Source organism: Theobroma umbraticum, unplaced genomic scaffold, assembly GCF_002168275.2.
Source record: "Theobroma umbraticum cultivar Fairchild unplaced genomic scaffold, ASM216827v3 scaffold_146.0, whole genome shotgun sequence".
In the NCBI taxonomy this organism is placed as follows: domain Eukaryota; kingdom Viridiplantae; phylum Streptophyta; class Magnoliopsida; order Malvales; family Malvaceae; genus Theobroma; species Theobroma umbraticum.
In genome coordinates this window covers 6,186,715-6,208,706 of record NW_018397265.1, presented here as the reverse complement: position 1 = coordinate 6,208,706, position 21,992 = coordinate 6,186,715, and the positions used below count along the sequence as shown (strand labels likewise).

Below are 21,992 nucleotides of genomic sequence, written 5' to 3'. Positions count from 1 at the left end.
CTCCGTGTGTCCCCTTTTTTCTCGAATGTTGCTTTGATTCTCTTTGTTTTTTTTGACAGAAATGTTGTTAGCATCATGAAAAATGTATAGTTACATGTAATATTTTAAAATTTAATTATTACGCATCAACTTAGAAATAATTATTATTTATTATGTTGACAATTTTGTTACTATAAAAATTTAATTATTACATTTTATATTGAAGATGTGTCATGTTAAAAATTTAATTATTACACGTTATGTTAAAAAATATAATTGTCACATATCATGTAAAAAATATATAATTATTATATATTATGTTGAAGATTTAATTATTATACGTAATGTTAAAAGATGTAATTATCACACATCATGATAAAAAAATTGTTACATGTCACATCATATATTTTTTGACTTAATAAAAAGGACTTTTTAACAAAACCACTCTTTCGTATCTTACACGATAAGTCAGTGTTTAGGTAATACGTGTATCTTATATGTCCCAAACACCTCTCACCTTAACCTTTAATTGTAAAGAATTGAAAACATTTGACTTTTAATTTTATAATTAAAATATTTGACCTTAAATTGGTAAAAACCAAAAAATTTTGACCGAAAGTGGAGTATTTAGTCTACAATTAATGGTGGATCAAGTTTGCCTGCTAGGTCCAATCTGATTTAATGTTCCGGTTAGTCGGCAGTACACTAATTGCATTACAAAAAACACCAGTAAATAGGATTAATTTATTGTCTGAAAAAATAAAAAACCAAATGTTGCAAATGCAGACCAAGACACTTTAAAGCATAGTTTGAAGCATTCAAGTCAACTAATCCTATCTTAATTTGTTGCCAAAGTAGAAAGTACTAATTATCAAAGCGTGTGGGGTTCCATCAGTTTTACAACTAGTCCTAATTCACCTAGCGGCTATGCTCATGAAACATACATTTCCAACTAAACAATTACATTTCCTAAGATTAAGTACCTACCAAGTTAGAGTGATGATTACCAAATAATATTATTTTAATATAATTTATTTTCTATTTAAAGAGTTGAATTTGAAAACCCTTCTTCAAAATTAAAACAAAAAAAACCTCTATAGTGTGTTTAATTACAATATTAAGAAGTAATTATTAAAAAATTAAGTGTCGATATATAAAACATGAAATCTGATTTGAAAATCTTCTATTTGAATTATGAATGAAAGGGATAAAATTTACGAGATAAAAGAAAACGATCTGTCATTGAATAATGTAAAATTTTTTATTAATTCAACTCGAATTATTGAATTTATGAACTAATTGACTGGTCGATGTCATTTTGAAAGATACTAGGGGAGACAAAAATTTCAATACAAATAACTTGTTGTAGGTAGTTTGTTTCTATAATGATTCCATCCACATTTAAATCGATTTTAGGACAGTGGCCGAAAGGTAGAACTGATTTTAGGACAGCTTCTTGGACGGCAACAACTAGTCAATTCTTCTAAATTCTATCCTTAATTTTGGAACTTGAAAAGCCTTTTAACATGGGATTAATGATATTGCCGTACGGTTTGAATGCATGCTCTATTTCCCGAATTTGATTAGAATATATGGGTTAGGTATTTATCTCTTGCAGGTTAAAATTAATTTATTAAAATTTAATTTTGTTGGTACAGGTTATCAAGTCAGTTAAGATGTTATTCTCAAATATATGCTAATCCATTTTTTATTCAAAGAAAAAATATTACGATATGAATTTAAGATTTTTATGCAAATTTTTTGTGGTATATTTTTTTGTCACTAAAACTAATTAAGAAGTGTCAAAATGTTGGGATAGATATTTGGGAATAATGTGGTAATTTGACTTTAATCATACAATTAAAGGACTCTTAACCTTGTTTCTTATATTAGTGATGGAGAAGAATACAAACTTGAAAAAACATTATAGGTTGAAACTCAACTTTAAATTAAAGTGCTGAAAAGATAAATAAGTGCGTGAAATAACAAAATATTGTAAGGTAAAACAAGTGTTGAAAATAAAATGTTAGAAAGGTAAATAATTAATGTTGAAAATTAAAGGAAAACATAAAATTTTAAAATGCATTTTTTTTTTTGGGTTGGTTTTTGAAACTAATTCCACATCTTCGAAATCTTATCTATATTAAGATGTTGAAGTCTGTCCAACTTGTCAAATGAAACTCTTCATCCTTGTTGCTTTCTTTTTCATTCAAAATTATAAATCATTGAAGATTGTGGTTAGAAACTTTATAGACTTGACTAGTGTCATTCTATGGTGGAAATGTTGATAACCACCCATGATCCTTAAATTCTAAACTCGCCATGTCTCATCCTAATGTTGGGTATTTTTTTTCCTAAAAATTTTGAGAAATGTTATGTCTAGTGGTCTACCAATACCTTTTGATTGCACTTACCTAGTTAGCTATTGAAGTTGTGAAACCATCGAGATCATGTTTGGTAGTTGAGCAACGTTTGGATTTAAATACATTCATGGAACCCATTAACTTATGATCGAGGCCTATTGTCATTCAGATCTTAAACGTTCTTAAACAAGTACAGATTGGAGCATTAGACACATTCTCAAGTCATCCAATGGTGAAGTTGACGAGCTTGCTAAACAATGGGTTCAAAGGACAAGTAACCTGCCGTGGATTATTTCGGAGGTAACCACTCATAACCTTGAAAATAATTGATGTTGAACTTAAGATACAGGGTAACGATCGATGAGCTCATTGTGATTTTCTTGCTTGCATGATTTCTTGACTTTTATTTTTTATTTTGAGTACCTACTGAAGATGTGGATGGTGGAATTGTGATTGATGAGTTTATTGCGGTTAATGTTGATGTTGAATGGTGCGGATGTTGAAAGCTCATTGATGGTAAATTTGCTGATAGTAGATTATTCTGTTACTTCTCTAGGGGAGCTTTTGTTTATGGGTGATATGTGTAAGGAATGTATAAAACATGTCATCCTTCTTTTTCCTTCAGTTTTGTACAGGGGAATAGAAAACATTGGGTGCTGGAAAGGTTCGTCATGTTGACCCCTTATTTTGTACCAGCAGCAAGTTGACTGGTCTTTTTTTATATCTGTACAGTTACCAAATATAATATAATATTTATATTTGAGTATTTGATTCATTTTCTATTTAAAGAATAAAATTCGAATCCTACTTCTTTCAATTATAAAAAAATATATTTAGACATCCAAACTAATAAAACTACCTACCTTGTTCTTGTTAAAACTACAACTTTTCATGATGTTCATCAAAGCTTCCCTTGGCCTTAACTAGGTTTCAGCACCAAATTGTGAAACATCTTAAGCGACCACTGTATTCTTCGAAGGTGGATATTTTCTTGAAGATTTCTCTTGTTGGACTCATAATTTATCAAGATGTCCTACTAGGAGTGCCAATTATGTTTGGGATGGATTTTTGGGAGTAAATCAACAATTTGACCTTAATCAAACAATCAAAAGATTCTCATCCTCATTACTTACAACAATGACAGGGAAGAAGAACAACTTAAAAGATCTTCTTAGGTTGAAACACAACTTGGAATTAAAGGTGCAAGAAAGATGATAACCTAAAGAGGAGCTAAAATGCTAAAGAGGTAAACAAAGGCTCAAAATTGAAGGAAAACATAGAAAATGAAGAGAAATTGGCTCTAGGTTGGTTAATGGAACTCTTTCTACATCTTCAAATATCCTATTGATACTAAAGTGATAACCTTGTAGAAGTAGATCACTCATTCGAAGTAAATAGTAGCAACACTACAATTACAGCTCATATGTGTTGAAAATTAGTACAAAACCACCTCTGTAGATGTACAAGCAATAGCCCAAAATCATAGCTTACATGTGTTAAAAATAAGCACAACCCAAAATCATAACCCTCATGTGCTAAAAATCAGCACAAAATTTAGTAGAAATTTCCTCTATACCATTGAAAAACTTTCCACAGAAACAAATCATATACTCTATAAAAGCAGAGAGTTTCTCTACATCAAAAAACAAAAGAGAAAATAACAAATTCACCATTTGCACTTCTTATCTTCTTTGTTGAGTTTTTCTTCATGGTATCTGAGTTATTAAGGACAGATTAGTAGTCCACACTCTTCCTCTATCACAACTCCTTTCCTCTCTCTCTCTCAAGATTTTCATCACTAATGTCGGTGGTCTCCCACTCGGCATCCCTATTTTTTCTACCCTATTTTCTGGTTATTCCTTATTCCCTCTAACTAATATCTCTCTTTTTGATATTTAGTTTTTAAGCCAAAAGAGATCTCTAAAAATATTCTTTTTTTTCCTTTAAGCCCTCCTTTCTATTTATTTATTACTCTTTTGCCCTCTTGATATCTTTATTTTTAGCATTCCTCTTTTTAATTTCTTTCTTTTGACGCGTTTTTTAAAAAGGGAAGGGAAAACTTCTTTTTGGCGTTTTCAGTGAAGCTCTTTTTTTTAAAAAAATTTATTCTTTAAAAAAAATATTTTTTTAAAATCTTTTCAAAACTTTTATTTGACCTAACTTCTGATTTGAAGAGGTAAATAAGTTGAAAAAAAAAGCTAAACAGACACTTAACCATTGTAATATATTTTTATTGATTAATTTGACTTTAAAAATATATTTAATCATAAATAATTTTAAATTTTAAATGTTAAATATAATAATAAATGATAGATACAGCGAATCTTTCTTATAGAAGAAAATATGACAAATTCTTTATGAGAATGATTGTGGTCGATTATACTTAAATATTATAATTTCATTTATTATTCTTTTGTTGGATTTGTAAATCTCACTTGTGGTGTGTATGCATGGTTTTCTATGAGTTCGAAATATAAAATAAATATAACAAATTTCAATGCATTTACAAAAATATATTTTTTTTGCTGGTTATTATTTTATGCAAAGTTGATAGAATTAAGGGTCTGTTTGTTTTGACGTAAAATATCTTTTTAAAATCGTTTTCAACACTTATTGTTATTTGGAAGACGAAAAATTTATTTCAGATGTAAAACATTTTACGAGTTAATAGAAAAAATACTCATTGAACACGTCAAATGTCTTATGCCTCTTGCCCTTGAGAGGCGTAAGACATTTTTTCAAAAAATAGAAAAAAATGCTTTTATACTAAGCTTAGGAATATAGGTTTTATAAATATTAATATTTAACTTAAAATATTAATATTTCAATTATTTAATACTATTAAAATTTTTAAAAATAATTTTTAATAAAATCATTCAATGTAATTAATATTTTTATTTATAAATTTAATAAATCTTACCAATAATTATAACAAAAAATATTTCAATAACTATCATTTGATGAATACACATTTATAAATATAGGTTTTGAATGTTTTACATAATCGATGGATATTGATATTTTTATAGTATTATGGTAAAAAGGTGATGAGAAGGAATTTTTTTTTTAAAAAAATAAACTATAGCTTACTTTCGCTACAATATGTGGTTAAATGTTTTGGAAAATATCACTATTGATTTTCACCATTTTTATTTTTAATTTTAATGAGATAACCAAATGATACTATTGTTTTGTAATCAACTCTTATTTATCATTTTATCACCCAAACAACAATGATGGAAAATATTTTTTACAAGATAATCCAAACAATATAAAATATTTTCAACAGTTGAACCAAATAATAGAAAATATTAAATTTTCCTATAAAATATTCTACAAAAAATTTTTTCTACAACAAATTATTTTCCGATTACCAAACACATCCTCAAAGAAAAACATTTATTCTTGTATCAACATTTTTTGTTTCAAATTCTCATAACTATTTAAATATACATAAAGAAAATTTATATCAATTTCCAAAATCTAAAACTTTATCTTAACTAAATATATAATAAAACATTTTTTTGTAAAAATTTTAAAGTTTTTTTGCTTTATAAAATAATTATATCCTTCTTTTAAATAACTTTAGTGCATTAGGGATTATAGTTGGTGAGTATTTTATGACTATTATTACCATCATTATTTTTTTGGACATAATATTTTTAAGGGTAAACTCCATATAAATCTTTTATGGTATATTCTTTTTTCACATAGCACCCTGGGGTTATTTTTATCTCATATAAAATCTTGTATTTTATTTTTTTTCCCAAAAAAAATAACAATGTTAATTGTCTGTTAATTTTTTTATAAAAAGACAATAACAACCTTCTTGTTTTAATCTTTCTTTTCTAACGTTTCTCTCTCTCTCTCCTCACTTTCTCACTATCCAAACAAGAAACATAGGTGACACTGCCTATTACTTGCAATAAAATTCAATGCTTTCCCTTCTACTCCAATACTGTTATTGGCTTTCTTCAGTTCCTTCGTTGCTTCGGATGCAGGTTCACAGTGTTCTCTTCTTCAAATGCCCCATACATTTTAATATAATCTCATAAAGTTCAAATGGCTTTTGAGTTTCAACCTTCTTCCTGTTTTCTGCACTACAACCTTCGTGCAAATCTGCTTTTGACAAAAACCTGAGCAATGGCAGTAGCAGTTGCATCAGTGAAATTCCAATGTTTTAACTCCCCACACTGTCAAACTTCTTTCATGTTGGGTTTTGGTTGACAACAATGTTGCACTTATCCTGTACACAGACCAATTAATCCAGTGTTGTTGCTGCAAACTAGACTAGACCTTGAGTATAAGGCCAATAAGGCAATGATCACTACCCATAACATCAACGAGAATGTAAGAGTCATGAACGTCATCAGCAATGGCTTCTGAGGCTAAGGAGTAGTCTAGCCTTTACCCTTTGATAGTTTTATGCCCGCCACGCCGATAACCTCAGAAAGTACAGCCCACAACACCTGGATGCTACTTTCTAAAGGTGTCCACGAATCCTTGGATATGAAGTTTGTGTCGAAAGATTGCCTTCTTTCAATTGTACAAGCCTTAATTTGTTTTAATTAAACAAAAAACAATTAAAACACAGAGGTTTTTATTATCTTTTTATAAAAAAATTACACCATTATTACTTTTGAAAAAAAAATAAAACATAAAATTATATATATATATATATAAAATAATCCCAAGATATTCTGTGAGAAAAAATTATATAACAAGGGTCTATGTAGAGTTTACCCTATTTTCAAAAGTTTCAAAACTATTTAACAAAATTCACATAAACTTTTATTCTTTTAACACGCTCAATTAAGTTTTTGTATTTTATTTTAAGTCAAATAGACTTTTATAATTAATAATTGATAATTATTATTAATCAAATGTCACTTATTATTTTTATGCTATGCTAAAAGTGAAAAATGTCACATGTTAATATTATCATGCCATATAAGCATATCACATTATTATTTATTATGATATGTTAGTACCATGTGGTATAAAATGACAAGTGATGTTGTGATTAGTAACAATTAATTTATAGTTAGTTATAATAATAAAAAAATTAAAAATTTATTAAAATTTTTCTAAATAATTCATGGGTTTTTTAGGTATTATGTTTTTTAAAATATTATTTTCGTATAATTTGTTGAAAATTTATATAATTAAAAAAAAAAGAAAAAGGTAGCATGTTCGAAGAAATGCTTTATGCACATTGTCACATGCCATGTTCAATAAAAATGTTACACGTAATGTGCTAATACATGTTATTTCAATATATTTTTTAAACGTTATGTGCATTTTAGATGCATGGCGTGTAACAACTCTGGACAATATTTTTAATCTATGTTCTAATGTGCACAAAAAATTTTAAAAATTAATGTGTTACAATAATAAATTCAATAATATACATTGATGTCATATCTGCTATAAGATCTGATTATCAATGACAATATGACTAGATGTCAAGAGATAGATGACAACACGATAATGATAATGCTCAACAAAGAGTTGACAGAGTTGATACAGTTTATAGAGCTGAGAGAGACTAACGAGTTAAAATAGCTGAGCATTTATTTTTATTTTCTCTATTATGGGAGGGAGATATCGAGAGCTTAATTTGTCAAGATATTTTTAAAAGCATTTTGGTCTATTCATGTTTATATTTGGATAAAAAAAGATACTTTCATATAAGTAGTTATTTCTGAAATCACTTTATGAGGAAAGCTATTACTCATAATTTTCTCTTAATCAAATATTACTTATTATTTTTATGTTATGTTAGAAGTAAAAAATACCACATGTTCATGTTACCCTATCATATAAACATATCACATTATCATTTATTATGATATGTTAGCACTATGTAATATAAAATGATAAGTGATATTTTGATTAATAATAATTAATTTATAATTAGTTATAATAATAAAAAATTAAAATTTTATTTAAATTTTTTTAAATAATTCATGGATCTTTTTAAGTATTATGTTTTTTTTAAATATAATATTTTCATATAATTTGTTGAAAATTTTATATAATTAAAAAAAAGAAAAAGGTCGGATGTTAGAAGAATGCTTTATGCACGTGCCTTACCAACTCTTTTACTCCGCACGTGTTGTTTTCCTCAGAACCCAACTAATCTCATATTTACAAACTCTTTTCGTCCTTTTCAACTTTTTCACCTAATTAATCCTCCCCATTAAAAAAAAAACCCCGAAATTATTTTCCCAATAACGAATAAATTCAATTCAATAAATAAAATAAGGTAAGAAATTAATCAAGAACTTAATGAAAATTAATTTGGTAATTAAGGAGTGGATTAGGGGAAAAAAAAAGGAGATAATGATAATGTTTTTTTTTCCTTCCTTGTTGCCTATTGGTGAACTAAGTTGAAGAAAGCGTATATAGAAATAGTGTGGTTTAGTCTTCCTTTCCTCTCCTTCACGCCTTTCCCATTTTTGTTTTTCTTTCTCTCTCAAATTCTCTACTTCCCTTTTCTAATCAACCAAACAATCCCTTTCTTCCTCCTTGACATTTTTCTCTGTTCTTTGACTGAAAACCTTTGGGTTCTTTTTCTTCTTCCTGTTTGTTTCTTAAGAAACTGCAAGAAACTTCAGGAAAAATCAAGTTTATCTTTCCAGATTTGAGAGTTTGATTAACTTTTTACCTTCTCTCAACAAACCTATGCTTTGTTTAACTTAAATTTTGTTTGGGTTGATTTTTGGAAAGAGTTGAAGAACAAAGCAGTTTATTTTGGACTTTTTTTTTGTTTGCATTTTGTTTCTGTTCTTCCTCTGTTTCTAGGCAGCAAGCGGAGGGCTGATAATAGATAGAAAGTTGAAAGTGAGAATGCTGGGGACTGGGTTGCAATTTGGGAAGGTTCGAGGAGAGGATCGGTTTTACATTCCAGTAAAAGCTAGAAAAAATCAAAACCAAGCACAAAAACAGAAGCAAAAACAGGAAGTTGTTAAGGAAGATAATGAGAAAAGTAGTAGTAATTGGTCATCATCACCAGCAAAGAACAGGGCTTTAGCTTCTGATAATAATAATAATAAGAAGAATCCTAAGGAGACTTTGGTTTCAAGTACTGTTCCGTGCTCTGAGGAAACTGGGGTCTCAAGGAGTAACCTTGAAAGGTTCCTGGAGTCGACCAGGCCTTCGGTCACGGCTCAATATTTTTCGAAGGTTGATATATTCTGATATTCCTTTTCTCATCTGTATGATTTTTCTACTTGGTTGCTAAAAATATGCAAGAACGAGCAAGAAAATTTATCAATTTTTTTCTTAGAAGGATTATGGTAGTTCTGTTTATGTTGTTTGGTATTTGTTTAAAATGCCTCTTCATCATTTGTGGGTATGTAAACAGTAGAACTTTCTAGAATAGGGCTTTATTTTTCTTTGTTGTTTGTAATTTGAGAATTTGAGGAAATTCAATCATCTAAGCACCGGCTAGAGTACAATTATATGCCATGGTTGGTAATTTCTCCTTTTTTTGTTCATTTTATTATGGGGATTTGAATGAATTTTCATTTTGTATTGGTGTAGAAAACGATGAGGGGACGGAGGACTTGTGATGTGGAGTTTCAGCCTTACTTTACCTTGTCTGATTTGTGGGAGTCTTTCAAGGAATGGAGTGCATATGGCGCTGGGGTGCCTTTGGTACTTGATGGGAGTGATGGTGTTGTTCAGTACTATGTTCCATACTTGTCAGGGATCCAATTATATAGTGAATCTATGCAGGCAAATGCTAAGCTGAGGTAAAATGTCCCATGTATCTCGATATATTGATGAAAAATATGCAGGTTTTTGCAGTAAGTAGTACAAATTTTATCTGGATGCACAATTTTTGTTTATTTGTCATTCTATTCTGTCAGATGAAGTTCAGTTCTCACCCTCTCCCTCTCTCTTGAATTTACGGTATTTTATTGGCCAACAGCTATTACTTTATTCTGCTTCATTATATTATGCTTTTCAAGTTGTGGTACGTTATCATATATCTGACGCCCATCGAATGGTGCTAGTACTTGTTTTCTAAATGCTGATTGGTATCATTTAATTTGCATTTTACTAATTGTCTACTATAGTTTCTTGTATTCTTTTCCTTCAATGGTCGTTCATCTGTATGTTTTAACATTTGCTTGGCTTTTCATGGAAGGATGATGTCATTGGTTTTATGATTTTGAAAATGGACAGATACTGTTGTAGCTCCAGAAGAGGAAAATACCTTAATGATGTTTTCTGTTGATTCCATTCTTTGAGACTTGGGTTGTATTGCTCACTTTGTGGTTATTGAAAGCACAAAACAGTAAAGAAAATTGCCTATTGATATTTAGAAAATGCAATTTTTTTTGTTTTGTTATTGATCCATTTTTTGGAATCTTCTTCTCCAAAAGAATCATCATGCTTTGTTGTCTTTACATAAAGATACTGCCAGTATGATCTGCTTTTATGTTGATTCAGTAAAGACCATAAATCATTTTAATTTGGTCAAAAACAATTTATTTTTGTTAGTTGTTCACTTAGTGAGAGCAAAATTTAATTTATCAGCTTTCAGTAAATGTAGTTCTGTGAAATATAATTTTTTCTGGGGTTGCACCCCCTTGGTCCCTCTTCATTGTTTCATTTGGTCACCTATATATATATAAATCCCTTCTTTTGGTTTATCCATAAACTAAGCAGTGACCTGGTGGTTTTAGCGGCTGGCACTGTTGATCTATATGGTGTTAGGATTTTGTTATAGGCTTCACAGGTGAGAATAATGATACTGTAGTTTGTCTTCGTGAAGGATCTAGGGTGTGGGAATTATTAAATCAGATGTTTTACCTTAAGAAGCTTGATGTAGATGGATTCTTGTAGTATTGCTGTAGCCCAAATAAAGATACTACTATGGATATAAACATGTTGGCTATCATTAGGTCTCTACTAGGGAAAAACGCTTTCTTGTTACTAGCATCGGTAATTGAAAACAGACATTCTGAGTTATAGAAAATTGTAGAGCATGTGTGTACTGTGAACTCACTTATGTCTTCTTACACCACGAATGGCAACATAGCATGTTTTTGTATGCTAAACTTAAGAAAGTATTGTCTTGTTCATGAAACCAAGAGCCTTTGGCTTAGTGGTTCCCCTCCCCCCGAACTGGGAACTGTCTTGATCATGACTTAAGAACTCAGCTCATGTGCTTTATTCAGGTTTTGCATGCCTAAATTGTTGAGGCTTTGCAAAACTTGATCAGAGTGATTTTTTTACATTGTCAAATTTCTTTGTATCATGATTCTTTAATGCACAAAAAATTCGTTTTCCTGGTGTGGAAAATTAAATACTACTATTATTATAGCACATCACACCTGTCACTTTAACCCCTAATGGGGTATCTTTTAGCCATTCAATGATCTAAAACATATTCTTATATATGAAAATTTAACAAAAATTTTGTAAAAGTAATTTTTCTGTGGCTATATGCTGTTCCATTACGATAAACATGTACATTCCAATAGGGGATGACTGTACTTGTTCAATTTATCTTGCTACCAAGTTGTTCTTCCTTTCACTTTTCTGCAATGTAGGTTACACCGTGACTCAATACAATGTGATTGTATCAAATTCTGTGTTTCTACTTTGTATTTTGAGTTAGAGTGTATGCACGATTTATTAACTCACAACAAATTTGAATTGTGTGGTTAGGCTATCTGGAGAAGAGAGTGATGGTGACTACTACAGAGATTCAAGTAGTGATGGAAGTAGTGATTATGAAATAGACAAAGGCATTAAATTTCCTAGAGAACAGCGTAGTCGATTCAATTTGACAAATGATATCCATTTTGGAGTTAGCAGTTTCTCCATAAGTGATGAAAACAGTACACTGCATGAAGGCTTTTTTAGTGATGATAGTGAAGCTGGGAACTCTCGAGATCGCCTGCTGTTTGAGTTTTTTGAGCATGATACTCCTTATAGTCGTGAACCCTTGGCAGACAAGGCTAGTTATTTTATTTTTAATTTAATGGCTCTGGTTTGATCTCTGCATCAACTCTTATTTATTTATTTTTATTCTCTTCTACTGTTGTTAAAGATATTTGATCTGGCTTGCGAGTATTCTGGTTTGAAGACATTAAGAAGTTGTGACTTACTGCCCATCAGTTGGATATCTGTTGCATGGTAAAGTTCCTGTATCACCTTTTCTCTTTTTGGGGTAATGTACAAATGTTCATTTTCCTTGATTTTACCTTTGTAGGTATCCCATATACCGAATACCTACAGGTCCTACATTAAAAGATTTGGATGCTTGCTTTCTAACATACCATTCCCTTTGCACACCCATAGAAGGTAATCGCCATCCTTGTTATTATTGTTATAGTGGATTGGGGAAATTCTCTCTCTCTTTCCCTCCCTTGCTTCCCATTTCCTTTTTTGCTGCCCCACTTTACTTGTTCGTAATCTCAGCCTTTGACAGTGAAGTGGTTATCTAAAATTGATAGGTTTTATAATATTATATTGTTCTTTGATGCAACATTTAAGAAAATGAATATCCCTTCTGTTTCATTCACCTATTAAGTTGCTTGTATCAGATTATTACGAGTATGACTGAATGCCTTTTGTGCCAATATCTGCTTGCTGTTATACTGAAAAGTTAAAATTATTTAGTCAAATGTGATTTGCATTCCTCATCCCCTTGCATTTGCTGAATCGAGGGCGTTCCTTGCTGGGAGAAACTTTACTCCAGAAGCAAATTGATCACTTTTAGTTGTTAGGTGTCTTTCTTCATTGTTAAAACTTAAAACATGGGATATGAGCTTTTGATGAGGTAAGTCTGAAGATGGACTGTCCATCAAGAAAAGAGCTAAGTTCGATTGTTGCTCTATATAGAAAGCATGCAAACTCTGATACATTCACGTTTATTTTTAGTTCTTTGAGCATCTGATATTTTCTATCTATATCACATTCTGCTAGAAAATGTAACGATATCTTCTTTTAGTTTTCTTGGGGTTTGTGGTACAACACACGAGTTTGCATGCACTGTGGTCTTCGAGAGAGGAATAGTTGACCATAAGGCATTTTAGCGGTTAGATTTAGGGATCTTATTAGGCTGTGAGTGACTCTTCCAGTGTTAATCCATTGGCTTCAGCAACCTGTTCTATAGTTGTCCAGCCAATTCTGAATTACTAAACGGCCCATACATTTTGCTATTACTGGTACTGGTCAGTTTTATCTGCTTCAAACTTTTGCAATTTGATATCTTCTCTGATATTTGGTAGATGCATTTTGAATCTTGTGTGCCTTCATCTGTATCTTTCTTGAATACTATAATAAAATGATACCTCATATAGTGTATAATGTATAATTACTTATGATATAGTTTTGAAGACCTTTTTATTCACTTCCTTTATAGCATCAATGCTTTATAGCAAAGAAAATTTTGAATTGTTATTCATACTAGAGATTTGAAATTATGGTTCATACTAACGCATCGTACAACATGTTTTTGTGTTTTTTAAAATAGTTTAAATATTTCTCATGTCCTTTAAGTGACCCTTATTTGGCTTTTGTAGGCAGTGGAAGTGGCCAAACACCATTTGTAGTATATCCTGATAAGGCTGATGGTATACCGCAGATTTCACTACCTGTTTTTGGAATGGCATCTTATAAATTTAAAGGATCCATGTGGACACAGAATGGCGTGAGCGAGTGTCAACATGCTAATTCCCTTATGCAGGCTGCAGAAAACTGGCTAAGGCTGCATCAGGTCAATCACCCAGATTTTCAGTTTTTTGCCTCACATGGGATGTACCTCTAGTGAAATCAAATCAAGATATAAGTCAGTCCGATTCTTGCTTTTCCACACTGCAAACAAATCAATGCCCTAAACTTGCATGCTAAATGCATGGTCAAACTGAGGTTAAATGCTATAAATATTTGGTACAGTGGTGGCATACCATTTGAGGGATTTTTTTCTGGTTCAGATTTCCTATTTACTTACAGAGCAAAGAAAAGAAAGGAAAAAAGAAGCTGAAATGGTTAGACCTTCAAGCATTGTAAAGCAGAAAGCACAAAAGATAATGATATAACGAAGAGAGTGGAAAAATTCATGGCATCAGATAAAGCCTGATTACTGAGTTGGGCGATGCATATGATACTGAGGGATCGAGATGATATGGTGGCAGTTGAGCTACTGAGTTTTGAAGATGGTTTTACAAGCTGCTGGGAGAATAAGATATGGCCATGATCAGACTTTCTTATTTATATTATATTTACATTATGATGATAGTGGGAAATAATAGGTATATGTATAGGTTCCCATGAATATGTGATGTGGTTGATGTACAAGACGGCTGGACTTTTGGGCTATGCCTTTGATATATGCTAGCTTATGATAATATAAAGTAACAAGAAGATAAATGGTTGAGACTTTTTATCTTTTTGCATATTTGTTTGCTCAGTTTTGGATGTTGCCTTTAATTGCTTTGTTTGGTTCTCTACTTTAGAACCTGAAACATTGGGGTCCATGGACCTACCATAACATTGAGGTTGGTTCATGCCAACATCAAAACTAAGCACATGCATGAACGTGTTTAGACACCTTATACACATGCTTTGTAGGTAAGTTAGGGATTTTGCCAAGTTTTTTAGCTGATATAAGGTTGATATAAAATGCTTTGGTTGGACTTAATTTTTCCAGCTAAGGAATGTTACAAAACTATATGTTTATGTATATGCGCATATGAAAGAATCGAATAAAGACAATTTGGTGGGAGTAACACTTTTATTCAAGTGGCTCTTTAGTCTTCTTTACAAGCAACAAAGGGTGAGAGGACATCCATAATATTAGGGTCATCCCATTCCACTGATTTCCACCACTCTCTTGGCTTTATGTAGATTCCTTCGAGGAAGGGAGGGGGCGATGGCTGCCCATTTTCAAGCAAGGCAAGAGACAGTGAAATCCTCTTTAGCTTCGGGCATTCCACTATCCAAATGTATTGGAAAGAATCTGCATGAATCACAACACCAGCACTGGAGATGCTTTTCAATTCCGGTAGTTCCCACAAGACTAGCCTCCTCAATTTGGGAAGAATAAATGCTGTTATGTTGGCACTCCCTACTTCTCCTTTGCCATTTCCTTCATCTTCCTCCACTGCTATTATTTTCTCCATTTTACTGCAAGATTCAACTTTAAGAAATTCTAGGTTCTGGAAGCCCTGCAATATCTCACGTGAAAATAACTTCTTCATGCTTGAACAGTTGCTCAATTCAAATGTTACAAGGGAAGAGAAGATGGCAGGCGGTGCTGGGGCAGCTGGAGTGGCCGGAGATGTAGATTCAATGGCTAGTCCACTCACAAGTTGGCGCAAGTTGCGCAATCCCTTAAGGTTTAACACCTCAATGTTCTGAATTGAGTTGCAAGACAATAATGACAAGTCAAGTGCGCACTCTATCCCTTCACACTCGCTAATATAACATATCTTCAAGTCATTAGCTTCATGGAACAAAGAAATGGTGTTTAAGCTTAAGAGATTGGGGCACTTCTTAATAGCCAAACCGTGAAGATCATTTGGGAGAAGCACAAGATCTTCTCTACCTATCTCGCAATTGATAAGAGTTATCCCATTATGAAATTCCTCAGGGTTCTCAAACAGCTCGGTCAAATCATCGTGCTCAGCAGACCAAGGTGATCCCACTACAAGCTGGTAACTGGTAGGCCATCGACCCCGTATAAACTTGGCATACTTTTGGAAATCTTGCACCTCAGGAAATGAGCCTGTCAAAGTCTCCAGCTTTCCCAATTTGGTCATTTCCTCTCCATTTATGTTGAGTGTGGTTGCCAAGTACTGAAGATGAGAAAGCATGGGTAGTATTCCCCTGGGTAGCTCCTTTAGACTCCCTGAATGTAAGCCAAGATAAGTGAGGTTGACTAACGTTTCCATACCATGAGGAACCTCCTCAATAGCTGTATTAAAAAGGTCCAACTTTCTCAGTGCTCTAAGTTTTGCTACCGAAGGCACATATCTTAACCTGTAACATCTTCTAAGCACCAGTGTCGTAAGATTTTCCAAGTTAGAAATGGAATTTGGCAGATCAAGAATACTAGTATAAGAAAGATCTAGAACCTTTAATCCATGCATGAACTCAAAGAAAACTTCTGGAATCCTTTCAAATCCATGATTTTGTTGCAGCAACAAGGTGGAGAGAAATCCACATTTTGGTGATATATTGGGAGGAATTACCATTATTGAATTTTCCATCAGGGAAACCTTGTCAAGATCCTGAGTCCATTCATGCTCGCTTGGTAGTTCCTTTAATAGCATGCCAGCTTTCACCATGAATCGAGGTCCAACGCTTCTAATAGACAATGCCATGTCTCTCAAAACGTCATGCATCTTGACCCCTTTCTCGAAAAAATCCTTAACCTTCTCTACCAAGCAATTATTTTCAAGCTTGTTTAAAATACTATGTCCTCTGTCGCGCATTGCTTGTCTACTCCCATATTCATCAATGAGTTTTTCATCTATCCATTTTTCTACTAACTCGTTCCTTTCAATTATATAATCTTCGGGATACAAGGAACAATATAGGAAACACTCTTGAATTTTTAGATCTCCCAAACGGTCATAACTAAACATCAAACATTCAAATATTTCATTGTCCAAACCTCTCACGCTTTTTACACGCTCACGTAATTCATTCAGTGCATTTCTCCACTCACGAACATCATCAACCCCTTTCATGCTACCGGCTATTGTCACAATGGCGAGTGGCAAACCACCACATTCGTCAACAATAAGCTTCACAATCTCTTTCAAAGCTGGAACTTGTAGAACATCATCCCCTACATGATTTAGGAAAAGGTTGAAGGACTCCTGTTTTGAAAGAGGCGGCACCTTGAGTATCTCACAACCCATAGATAGACAAACATCAATTGATCTGCTGGTGATTACTAACTTGCTTCCATTTTGTAAAGTTGGTTCAGGGATTCCCGCATCACGCAGGGAAAACCTGTTCCATACATCGTCCAAGATTAAAACAAATCTCTTTCTTTTCAAGATATCCATCAACATAGTTGCTCGTTCCAATTCATCATTAGGAAGATAATGATTCAAGGCAGATCCAATATCTTCCTGCAATTTGACAACATTGAACTCTTTCGATACAGTGACCCAAATAACTTTATCATATCGACTCTCCCTCAACAACTGATTGTTGATATGTTTCATAATGGTAGTTTTTCCTATGCCGCCCATTCCACAGACACCGATCATCCCAACCACATTGCCCATCAGGTATTCCCATATTAGTTCTTTTATATCGATTTCACCTTCGAGGTTTGTTGTCTGTAATGTCTTTCCGATGGTCGGAGGTCCATCAATGGCGACACCCTCAGGAAATCCACCTCGTTCGTAAATTTCGTTCACTTCTTCAATCTTTCGACAAACGAGCTTTCCGAGGCGGGCACGTGAGAAGTAGGGGACAATGCGCAGCATGTCTTCCATCGCTTGCATTCCAGCATTCATCGTTTCCACATCTACAAGCCACTTCTCGACTTCTTTCTTTACCAATTTTTTGCTGCGAAGCTCTGCTTCCTTTCTTGATTCTATGTCTTGCTTTCGAATGTTTAGATCATTCAATTTTCTTCTAAGACGTTCCACTTTTTCTTCAAGTTTGCGGTGGTTGTCCAAGTACTTGCAAATTGGAGCCCCACAGTACCTCATCATTTCAAAGATTGACCCTATTGCAAGCTCCATACAGGCTCCTTGTAAATATGAAACGAAAACCATTTTAGCAATATAACAAAGACGATAAGCAAGCAGATTGGCCAGTGTTACAACAAAGTTCATCCAAGATTTATCATCAAATGCAATAACATGGCTTTATAGACTTGAAATTTGAAAAGTGCCGAGGGTTATAGTTCCTATATATCTAATCACTCTGACTAGTTTCAGGCCCAAATAAGCCTAACAAAACAAGGAAAAAGAAATGGAAACGTGAAAGAGAATGAAACAGGAAAAACCTACACATGATGAACTGAAGGTTATATGAGGTGTTTCATGAGGTATGATTTTAAAAAACGATGCAAAAGAGTTAAACAGTTTACCTGATTTAATGAGCCTGGTACTTCTCCAGTTCCCCTGTTCTCAAAGATGTTGTTTAAATTTGAGAAATTAGCAGGAAAAATGCACATTCAAGAAAATTAGCATCCGGTATAAAAAACCAGAAAACTTAAAAGTCAATAATCCAAGTCAAGACAAGAGAGTCCCAATGAAGTTGTATATGTTTTAGTTGTCCAACTAAGTGGGAAGTGGACTTTATTGTTATTGCTATGACTTCCTGATATGGCTCTGTCACTTGGGTTTTAGAAGAATTGTAAACTGGTGCAGGGTTATCCCAGGGAGGCTCTCCTTTGGGGATGCTTGTTTTTGGCTATGTGGGCAAACCTGAACCTCTTGTAATGAATTTTATCAGCAATAAATTCATTTGACCATTTTTCTTCTCATGGATTTATAATGAGGCTCTATTCCATGCAGTAGGATATGTTCTGTACTTAAATTTGATATTGTTTCTGTTAAACCTTTCTGATATGGAATGAAATTTCTTATTTAAAAAAAAAAATGATTTGACCTTTCAAAGCAAAATTCACAGAGAGATTTCAAAACTGTACTACCTTTGGAATCAACGAAAAGTCAATTGAAGAGAAAATGAGTGTGAACAACGGTCCATTGGTTTGTTCTTTCCTTAATGATAGCTGCTATCAGCATCTTAATTTGAGCAATTCCTCAAGACTTCTTTTTCCTCTATTATTTTGTTGTTTAGTTCATAAAATGGTCATTTCGAGAGAAATTGAAATAATTATTATTGATTTCTCATGAATAATAGATATTCGGCTTGCGATAGAATAGATTAAAAAAATTTTAAACAAAAATACCCTTAATTATTTTGTGAAATTATTACTTTATATGCAATAAAACCTAACCCTAATATGTAAAAGGAATCCTTTTATTTTCTTGTTTTTCTTGCTCTTTCTTCCTCCTCTCTCTAATTCGCCTCTTGTTCTTTTTCATTTCCTTGCTGTCCTCCGATGCTCTAGCGGCCATCTATGTTGGGTTTCATTGCGTCAACCGCATCTGCGGTCACCAAACGATGAAAGAGGAAAAAAATAAAATAAAAATAAAATAAAAATCAAATTAAAAGTTTATATAATTTATAAAAAATTAAAATTTCAAATTAAGAAATCAAACTAAAATTTTAATTTACAATTATTAATATTTTAAATAAATTATAAACTGTTAATATTTTATTATTTTAAAAGAAAAATAGAGAAAATTAAATTAAATTGAATTAAATGATCATAATAAAATTTAATTAATAATTATTAATATTTTTGATAAATTATAAAAAATTAATATTTAAAATTAAAAATCACAAATTGTAATAAAAAGTATTTTTATATATTTATCACCTATTCTTTTGTTATTCCAAATTATTTTTATCAATCAAGAAATAATGTGAAAATAACAATTCCATTTAATAAATTAAACTACATAATAATTATTCTTACCTTATTTTATTTTTACCAAATAAAATTTATTCTCCTCTTATATTCTACAAATAAAATATATTTATGTGTATTATGAGCGTTTTCAAAAGGACATCATTCTGACCTCATCACAATCTGTTTTTTAGTCCAAGCTGTGTATTCTTGCCTCCTGATTTGACTCCTGTCTTCCTCAGGTAACTCTTGTAAAGCTCTGTCATATATATATATATATATATATATATATATATATATATATATATATATATATATATGAAATGTAATGTAAAATTTACAAAAACATCATTTTATTATTATTATTATTAAAAATATTATTATTATTATTTATTATATTTTTAATTATAATTTATATATTTGGATTGTGAAGTAATTAAATAAAGTAAAAAAAAAGTGGCCAAATATTAGAATTAGACATCATGTGCGGTCAAATTGTGGCACACAAGTTAACGCCCAAAATTTGGGAGCATTTACTTTGACTATCACCTACCATTGTATATCTTAAGAAAGATGAAAGCCACAAAAGAAATTAATTAATTATTATATAGAAGATTAAACCAGAAAAAGAATAGAAACATGGAAACAAGCTACAGATAGAGATGGTTCAAGAAATGTATTACGTTGTATAGTATGCTATAACTCCTAAAGAAGGTAATGAAATGAAAGAGATGAAGAGCTAGTAGGTGGGTGGGTCAAGCTCATTCTACACCAATCCTAGTCTTAGTCCTAGTGAGGAATATAGTCTTTCACTATAAATCCCTATTATTAATAGCAATCAAAACAAATCCCACATGTCACAACCATGATAATTAATATGACCTTCATTTTATATATAAATATAGATTATGAAAACTTTAACAAAATTTTGTCCTCTTCTTGTGATAATGGAAATATGGTGAATAGGTGTTAATTACATGGTTTCTTTGTAATTCCCCTAATCTCCAACATTTTCCTGACAAATAAGCAATATTATAATCCTTTTCATTTTCCCTCTTCTCCTTTCATTTTTTCCTTAAATTCATTTTCATTCTTTTTAGCTACAAAATTTATCTGATAAATTATATATAAGTTAATTAAGGTTTTGTTTGAATTGATGTTTTTACTTTTTTCTTTTTTACTATTAATCTTTGGTTTTTATTAATTAATAGTAATAGTAAATATTTCAGACTAAAAGAATACAAAAAATATTAAAGGGAACTCTTATGGAGTGTCTTAAGGTGAATTTATAGAGATGTTTTTGCAATTAATATATTATCTCTTCTTAAATTTGGTAATAACAATGTATTAAATAAAAACACGTTTTAAAAATACCTTATGATTTGAAGTGAAATAAATTTATCTTTTGAGATTTATAAATCGAAATATTTAGTCGCCCTTAAAATTTTTTCTATTAATTTGAAAGCTAATACCATGCCTTTAATTATTTTTTTCACTTTTTACTATAATTTGTCTTATGGCATTTAACTTTCTCTTTTCCTTTTACACTTTTTTTTCATTCTTAATTAATTTCAAACTCCTCTCCCTAAACTTTGGCAATAATCTCTGTCACCAGTCTTCCGACTATCATGGTTGACAATAACCTGGCTTGGTTCTAAAGCAAATCAACCATATATTATCCGTCCTTCACCATATTCATATTTGGCATTCACCTTTGAATGTCAATTTTCATTTCCCAAATTAAATTTTCCACTTAAGTTTGATAGTGAGACATTAATAATAATGCTTCAAAATCTGTCAAACAATAGCAGCACATGATCATTAATCCCTTGGTTCTCTTTTTCTTGCCAAATTTTCTTAATTCTAAGTCCAACTTCGAATTAACACAAGAAAAGATTTTTTTTTTTTTCAAGTTCGATGCCTGCTCGAGGATTTCATCTTCTATATTGTTGTTAATCTTTTCCAATTTTAGTTTCCTTTCTTTCAGTGTTCTGTGGAGTCTTGCTGCTGCCAAAGACTCAAACCTTCAATTTAATTGATTGTAAAGAAAAGTTTTCATATTCTTAAATTTTACAAGTGTGAGATTGTGCAATTAATGGTTTCTTTGAATGTTTGGATTTTACGGTTTTTGAGACCACTATTTGATTGCACAGATAAAAGGAAAAAAAATTCTC

General features: G+C 31.6%; 2 protein-coding genes across 2 annotated transcripts; one reads left to right on the top strand and one right to left on the bottom strand.

Annotated features, from left to right (window-relative positions):
• The first annotated feature begins 8,735 nt into the window (after positions 1 to 8,735).
• On the top strand, positions 8,736 to 14,687 carry LOC110422409 (uncharacterized). Its single transcript, XM_021436293.2, has 6 exons — positions 8,736 to 9,530; positions 9,891 to 10,102; positions 12,030 to 12,321; positions 12,415 to 12,500; positions 12,577 to 12,668; positions 13,892 to 14,687. The coding sequence occupies exons 1-6, from the start codon at positions 9,195 to 9,197 to the stop codon at positions 14,134 to 14,136; spliced, it is 1,263 nt and encodes a 420-aa protein (XP_021291968.1). The 5' UTR covers positions 8,736 to 9,194; the 3' UTR covers positions 14,137 to 14,687.
• Positions 14,287 to 18,590, bottom strand: LOC110422408 (putative disease resistance protein At1g61300). Its single transcript, XM_021436292.2, has 2 exons — positions 18,427 to 18,590; positions 14,287 to 18,084 (listed from the first exon to the last, which is right to left on the bottom strand). The coding sequence occupies exon 2, from the start codon at positions 18,074 to 18,076 to the stop codon at positions 15,119 to 15,121; it is 2,958 nt and encodes a 985-aa protein (XP_021291967.1). The 5' UTR covers positions 18,077 to 18,084; positions 18,427 to 18,590; the 3' UTR covers positions 14,287 to 15,118.
• Between the last annotated feature and the right edge of the window lie 3,402 nt (positions 18,591 to 21,992).